This window comes from Bubalus kerabau, chromosome 3 (assembly GCF_029407905.1).
Source record: "Bubalus kerabau isolate K-KA32 ecotype Philippines breed swamp buffalo chromosome 3, PCC_UOA_SB_1v2, whole genome shotgun sequence".
Taxonomy (NCBI): Eukaryota; Metazoa; Chordata; class Mammalia; order Artiodactyla; family Bovidae; genus Bubalus; species Bubalus kerabau.
Genome location: NC_073626.1, coordinates 21,541,462 through 21,549,267, shown reverse-complemented (window position 1 = coordinate 21,549,267; position 7,806 = coordinate 21,541,462). Strand labels below are relative to the sequence as shown.

Below are 7,806 nucleotides of genomic sequence, written 5' to 3'. Positions count from 1 at the left end.
TATTAGGGTCAATCTTTTTTTTTTTTTTTTTTTCACTTTTTAAAGTTACTCTTTATGTACTGCACTATCTTTCCTTTTTTCTCCATTCATCCTGATCGCCATGCACTTCTCTTCTGCAAGATAATCATGTTGTTCTGATGTTTCTAAAAGCCTAAGAGATTATACCCAAAGTTGTCATTTTATTACTGGATAGAATGTCCTCTCTGACCCTAGAAATTTAGATTGCAGAATTCTATTTCTTTCAAAGAAATTAATGATAGAGATCTGAGCTGACAGCATTTCATGGGAAGAACTGGGATGTTTAGTAGATACAATAATAATGTAAGTGAAAATGATGACACTATGAAGCAAATACATACTTAAACAACATTAATAAGATTATAATAGTCCAGATCATGGTAGACAGTTTTTTTTGTGTGTGATTTTCAAATCATGTCTTGGATACTGAGATTACTCCTGGTTGTCAGATTTTCAGAAGGTCATTGTCAACATTTAGGATATTTGGAAGACATCTACTAAGGTGATAATATACCTGATAACCTTGTTATAAGACTGTTGAAGGAAACTGAATGCTTTGGTCTAAAGAAAATTTAGGTGTGGTAACTCTTTTAAAATATTTTAATGATGGTCATATTAAGAGATATTAAGATATGATATATGCTAATAAGATTAAAATACTTTGTCTTATGAATAAGGGGAAATTTACTACTTGATAAAAAGTTATTGATTCTCGTTCTGAATTTTCCAACAATGAAATAATCTGCCTATATGTTTGAACAAATGATAAACAAATTATGTGCCTGGGCAGAAGCTATTTAAATATTAAATGGGTTGTGAGACTTGATGTCTTACATGTTCCTTAAAAATCCTGATTTTCAATGGTTTTCAGAAAATAAAGATTAAGAATTCTTTATTTCATTCTTACCAGTTATACAGATGATATGAAAAGAAGGCAATGGAAAAATCCAATGACAGCTCAGAGTACGGTTTTATCTTAGTGGGCTTCTCTGATCGTCCCAAGTTGGAGATGGTGCTCTTCATAGTAAATTTTACTCTGTATTCAGTGGCTGTCCTGGGAAATTCATCCATAATCCTTGTGTGTATATTAGACTCCCGACTTCATACGCCAATGTACTTCTTTTTGGCAAATCTTTCCTTTTTAGATCTCTGCTTCAGTACTAGCTGTGTCCCCCAGATGCTGGTTAACCTCTGGGGCCCTGATAAGACCATCAGCTATGCGGGCTGTGTTGTCCAGCTTTTCTCTTTCCTTTCTGTTGGAGGAGTCGAGTGTCTTCTTCTGGCTGTCATGGCCTATGACCGCTATGCTGCAGTCTGCAGGCCCTTGTATTATACGCTCATTATGCACCCCCAGCTGTGCTTACAACTGGTGGCTGTGGCCTGGGGAAGTGGACTGGTCAATGCCATCGTCATGTCCCCACTGACAATGACTCTCTCCAGATGTGGTCAGCGACGAGTTAACCATTTCCTCTGTGAAATGCCGGCCCTGATCAAGATGGCCTGTGTGGACGCTCGTGCAGTGGAAATGCTGGGCTTCACCTTTGCCATTCTCATTGTTCTACTGCCCCTCACTCTTATTCTTGTCTCCTACGGCTACATCACAGCAGCTGTGCTGAGGATCAAGTCAGCTGCTGGGCGCCGGAAGGCCTTCAATACCTGTAGCTCCCACCTCACTGTGGTCTCCTTGTTCTATGGGAGCATCATCTATATGTATATGCAGCCAGGAAACAGCTCTTCCCAAGACCAAGGCAAGTTTCTCACCCTCTTCTACAACCTGGTGACTCCCATGTTGAATCCACTCATCTACACCTTAAGGAATAAGGAAGTGAAAGGGGCGCTGAAAAAGGTTTTGGGGAGGCAACAATGAAACATAGAGGTATGCTAAGTTATAATGTCCTAGGAAATTTTTTTTTCAAACATTACTGTTTATGTTGTGCTTAAAATAACTTTAGCCAATGTATCAAACATTCTTGGATTTGTTTTTTAAATGTGGATAAATACACCTAAGTATATCCAGAGTCAAGGTGAATCAACCCAAAACCTTAGGTACACACAATATGGATGTAACTTTACTGTGTGAGCCACCAGGGAAGCCCACTATATATCCTAAGTTGTAAAACAGAGTAGATACTTTCAAGCCTCTTAATAAAAACCTTGTAGCTATTTTCATCCTGATTTTTTAAATGGAAAAACTATTCCCTGGTGGCTCAGATGGTAAAGATTCTGCCTGCAATGTGGGAGACCCAGTTGGATCCCTGGGTCAGGAAGATCCCCTAGTGTAGGAAATGGCAACCCGCTCCAGTATTCTTGCTTGGGAAATCCCATGGACAGAAGAGCCTGGAGGACTACAGCCCTGGAGGTCACAAAGAGTTGGACACAACTGAGAGACTAACACTACTACTATGGTCTATAGCTCCCATGTAAATGAGCCTGAGTCACAGAGAAGATAACTGGAATTCAGAAGTGTGTATACATATCTGAACCTTTTCCATTATCCACTAACAATGCCTTTGTGAGAGTGGTGCGTGTGGGGGTGACCTAATAACCAGCCCCAGCCTGTATCCTTTATTTGTACATTCTTTCATCATGCTAATATGCCGTAGACTCCATATGAGCATTCTCACCATTCTCCCTAATGTTTCTTTATTATTAATATGATGACATCACCCCTTCCCACATTGTCCTGTGCAAATGCCCTGTCCAAATCCTTCCTGTGCTTCAGTGGTCAACTCTAATATGATGTGTGTGCTTCTCTAATATGATGTGTGTGCTTCGTGGCTCAATCATATCTGACTCTTTGTGACCCCATGGACTGTAGCCCACCAGCCTCCTCTGTCCATGGAATTCTTCAGGCAAGAACACTGGAATGGGGTTGTCATGCCTTCCTCCAGAGGCTCTTCCCAACCCAGGGATCAAACCCAGGTCTCCCGCATTTGCAGGCAGATTCTTTAATATTTGTAAAGTTATCTGAGACTCCTTGATTTTAAAATGCTCTGTCACTTCTTCTAAACTATTGTATTTTTACATAATGAAATGACCATTCTTCTAGTTAATTTTATTATATTTAAGTTTCTTATCTTTCCTATTAGACTGTAAGTTCCTCGATGATAGGGCTACTTATTTTTTATTCTTTCTTAGCACCATTCCAAGTACTGAGTTGCTAATAAAAATCTTATTTTTGGTGAAAACTTTGAAGTTCTTTCCAGTTTCTTTCCACTGGAGTATTTTATTGTATTAGGAGATCATTTTTTAAAAATTGTTATTCAAAGAAATGACTCTATAATATGACTCTATCCATTATCATTATAAGGCTTATTGAAAATAATATTTATCAACTTGAGGAGGGCACAAAATTCCACAGACATAGCTATTCATATCCATTCTGTGTGAAATTAAATACACAATTAAAATTGATAAGAAAATTTAAATTAAAAGTATGTTTACTTTTTAAACATGAAACGTAACTTGTTTTTTTCTTGTTTCTTGTTTAAAATGGTTTTTTTTCAAGAGGGAGGGAATATATGTACACTTATAGCTGATTGATGTCTTTGTACAGCAGAAACCAACACAACATTGTAAGCAATTATCCTCCAATTAAAAATAAAATTTAAGAAGATAAAATTTAAAAATGCTATTTTTTTCCTTGATGATTATGAAGAAAAATAAAAATTTTGTTTTGCTTTGTATAAGTAATAGTTTCTAAAATTCCAGAATTGATTATCTGAAAAACAAAAATCTGTATCTACCATACTTTTTCCCATCATAATTTGTAATGCTATTAACTGCTGTTATTACCATTCAAACTATTAGTGAAGTATGGCAGCCTTTAAAAATATTATCTCATGAGCTCTTGTAACAGACTGTAGTCACAGAAGAGTAAAATGAGGAATTTACTTATTCTAAGACATCAAACACATGCTTAGCTGAGGAAACAAAAATGTTGAATTCTTTTTAAAAGTTCTAGTCAGATGATTCTTAGGAACTTCACATGGGCATTTTCGTGAAAGTGCTGGATGGTCACCATTCACCAGAGAATGCACCCACTGAGGTCTGCCATTTCCAACAGCTGAAGGAAAGGAGAGTGTCTAATTTTTAAGTTTGAAGGTGCTATAAGGCAAAGTTCCTTCTTAGTCCCCCAGATTGATGCCTGTTATAACTTTTAGTGGTGAAAACAAATTGAACTTTTGTTTTGGGAACAGTTTTCTAACAAACATTGCAATATCAGTATCAATTAAACCAGGGTAATTAATAGGGCTGTTCAGAATATCTGTGGCTTTCCTAATATTTTTCATCTAGCTCTATAAGTTGCTGAGAAAGCAACTGATATACATGTTAAAATCTATTCAGCCATGACTGTGGACTTGTCCATATCTCTCTTTAATTTTGTCAAATTTTGCTAAAAAGAAAAAATGAAACCAGTGATATGTTTATTCTCGTGCATGTGAATAAAAACATTATGACGTATTTCAGCAAAATAAATTGTAAATTTATTAATTCACTTGCCGATGAATGTTGGTTGTAACTGCAAATCATATATGTTTGAAATGTATTATGTATTGGTAGGATCCTGAATCTTTTTTTTTTAATTTAATTTTATTTTTTAACTTTACAATATTGTATTGGTTTTGCCATATATCAAAATGAATCCGCCACAGGTATACATGTGTTCCCCATCCTGAACCCTCCTCCCTCCTCCCTCCCCATACTGTCCCTCTGGGTCATCCCAGTGCACCAGCCCCAAGCATCCAGTATCATGCATCGAATCTGGACTGGCGACTCGTTTCATATATGATATTATACATGTTTCAGTGCCATGAATCTTATGTAAAAAATTACCTCTAACCCTAATTCTTTTCAGATTGACCAAACTTGTTGCATCAAAGGAGTGATTAGCTGTCTATTTGGACACACATATGAAAATTCCTGGTCATGGTGGGCAGAACCCCCTTACGACTATGAATAAACAATATAAAGATTTCATGTTTAGAACATTTTCTGACTTAGAAGTCACATTATGCCCAAAACTTACTTTCAAATCACTGCAAACGATCAGTCCAGATAGTATTAACATTATATTTGATTCAAACATATTAAGATTAAACTATCTAATCCTTAAAAAACATCTCACTTCAATTCTTCATTTGTATGCTGTGACATCCTTTTCATAGGGTGGATGCAGGTTTTCATAAAATTATAAGATACCTCAGATATTATGAAAACTTTTCTGTTTATGGATAGATTTTTCTCATTCATTTCTTATGGTGTATATAATAACTGTTAGCATCCAGATTTAGCCCAGATAATACCCCAGGAGTGGGAAGGGATGGAAGATGAAAGAATGCACTTCAAGGACTTCTGGTTTTCCTTGTTAAATGCAAAAATACCACTGCACTAATTGGTGTAAGAATCTGAAATGATAAAGATAGGTAATTATAAGTAATATTTCAAATCTTACATGAACACATTGCCATATTATTGAATGTCAAGATGATTTAAAAATTTTCCAAGTTTCAATCAATTATCTTGTATTCAATCTATGACTATTTCTGTTTATCCTTTAAGTGCTCCTGGTCACGTAGCTCAAGAGCTGCTGGGTTTTAAAGAAGGGTTACTTACTGTGTTTCTATACAGCATCTGTTTTTTTTAATATCTAGTCATCTGTTTCATCTAGGCAGTATACTGGAACTAGAGCAGTGAAGTCTACTGCGTTATTCAATTGGAGTTAGTGAGTTAGGGATCTTATAATGTTAGAAGTAGAGAAATGAAGAACATGTCTATTTCAAAGTCCCATTTGCCTGATCATACCTGCACTCCTGTAGTTTTATTTTTTTCTTTCTTTATTACTATTTGCCCCACTGCAAAAAAAGTACTACTGCTTGTCTTCCTAATTTTTAAATTTATTTTTCATCAATAATCTTCTCTTTATTTATAATTCATTTACAATTTCCAGTCTCTATTCAAAAACCTTTGGCAGTTTTGTCAACTGTAAGTGTCCTATTTGTACAGAATGAAAACTTGAGGTATATTTAAGAAAAGATAAAATATAAATGTCTACCATATACCTGACACTATGCAAAGTTCTCAGGATTATATGACAAACAATATGTAGATGATCCTTGCCCTCACAGAGCTTATAGTTTAGAGTGGAATGCAAAGAATAATATGGCAACTATAATAATGATATATGGATTTAGATGAGGTACTTACCTAAAACCCAAGGGATGAGGGATGTTTCTTGGAAGAAGTCGAGCTTCCCTGGTGGCACTAGTGGTAAAGAACCTACCTGCCAGTGCAGAAGACCTGTGTTTGATCTCTGGGTGGGGAAGATCCCCTGGAGGAGTAAAGGACAACCCACTCCAGTATTCTTGCCTGGAGAATCCCATGGACAGAGAAACCTGGTAGGCTACAGTCCATGGGGTTGCAAAGAGTCAGACATGACTGACATAGCACAAACGTAGATGAGGTATTTACCTAAAACCCAAGAGACAAGGGACATTTCTTGGAAGAAGTAGTACCCCACACAAGAGCTTTAACATGAGAGGACTAGAGTCAAGTAAAAGAGTGGCACATGGGAGAAGCTGAAATGGCTTGGTATTGTGGAATGTGATGAGGGAATGAAATTCATTCAAACTGGAGAAGTAATAAAGGCTAGTGTATGCATGGTCTTGTAGTTCATGTTAACAAATTCTGTCTTTATGTTAAAAAAGAGAGGAGTGTTAAGTAATTTAAAGTAGTTACATGACTGAATTTGGATTTTAGAACTTATTCTGGCTGCAATGAATTAGAAAAGAGCAATATTGGAAAGTAGGAGACAATCTTGGGATGGCTACAATTATCTAGGTGAAAAATGCTGGTGATCTGTTATTCTGTGAAAGCTGCAAGAAAAAGAAGTGTACACACCACTATCTACAAAATAGATAACTAATAAGGACCTAAGTATAGCACAGGGAACTTTACTCAATGCTCAAAAGTAATGACCTTTATGGGAAAAGAATCTAAAAACAAGAGGATATATGTATATGTATAACTGATTCACTTTGCTGTACACCTGAAACTGATACAACATTGTAAATCAGCTATACTGCCCCCAACTCTGAGAAAAGAAGTGTACAGCTGGACAAGTGATGGAGAGAAAATCCGTAGCACTGGGGGATTTATTAGATGACAGATGACACAGTGGTGAAGCAAGGTCTTCAAGTTTGTCTTGTGGGCTGCACAGATGCTTAATAAAGTAGGAATACAGAATAAAAGGAGTACTTTGAATTAGTGGAAATAACCAATTTAATTTGGGGGCCAAGTAAGTGTAAAGTTTCTACAGAACCTTGTAGTGAAAAGGCCCAAAGGCAGATGGACATCTGCATCCTTCCCAACATATGAAATCACTGTTCACTATATATTTTATGTATATACACATATATATGTATTTATTTATCTGGAAAACAAAAATAATTTTTAGAGACTTAAATCTTTTTAAAAAATTAAGAGACATCCATTCAGGCACAAATTAAGGCAATATGATCCACAGAATATTTTAAAGATTTGGGAAAGTATTTTACTACATGGTTTATTTTTATTTTGCATTTGCTTATGGTTAGAGTCACTGATCTGGAGAAGGCAATGGCACCCCACTCCAGTACTCTTGCCTGGAAAATCCCATGGATGGAGGGGCCTGGTGGGCTGCAGTCCATGGGGTCGCTAAGAGTCAGACACGACTGAGTGACTTCACTTTCACGTTTCACTTTCATGCATTGGAGAAGGAAATGGCAACCCACTCCAGTGTTCTTGCCT

General features: G+C 36.4%; 1 protein-coding gene across 1 annotated transcript; it reads left to right on the top strand.

The window, feature by feature from the left end:
- Positions 1-955: 955 nt before the first annotated feature.
- Positions 956-1,885, top strand: LOC129647457 (putative olfactory receptor 2W6). Its single transcript, XM_055574548.1, has one exon. It carries the CDS (start codon positions 956-958, stop codon positions 1,883-1,885), a length of 930 nt encoding a protein of 309 aa, XP_055430523.1.
- Positions 1,886-7,806: the final 5,921 nt, after the last annotated feature.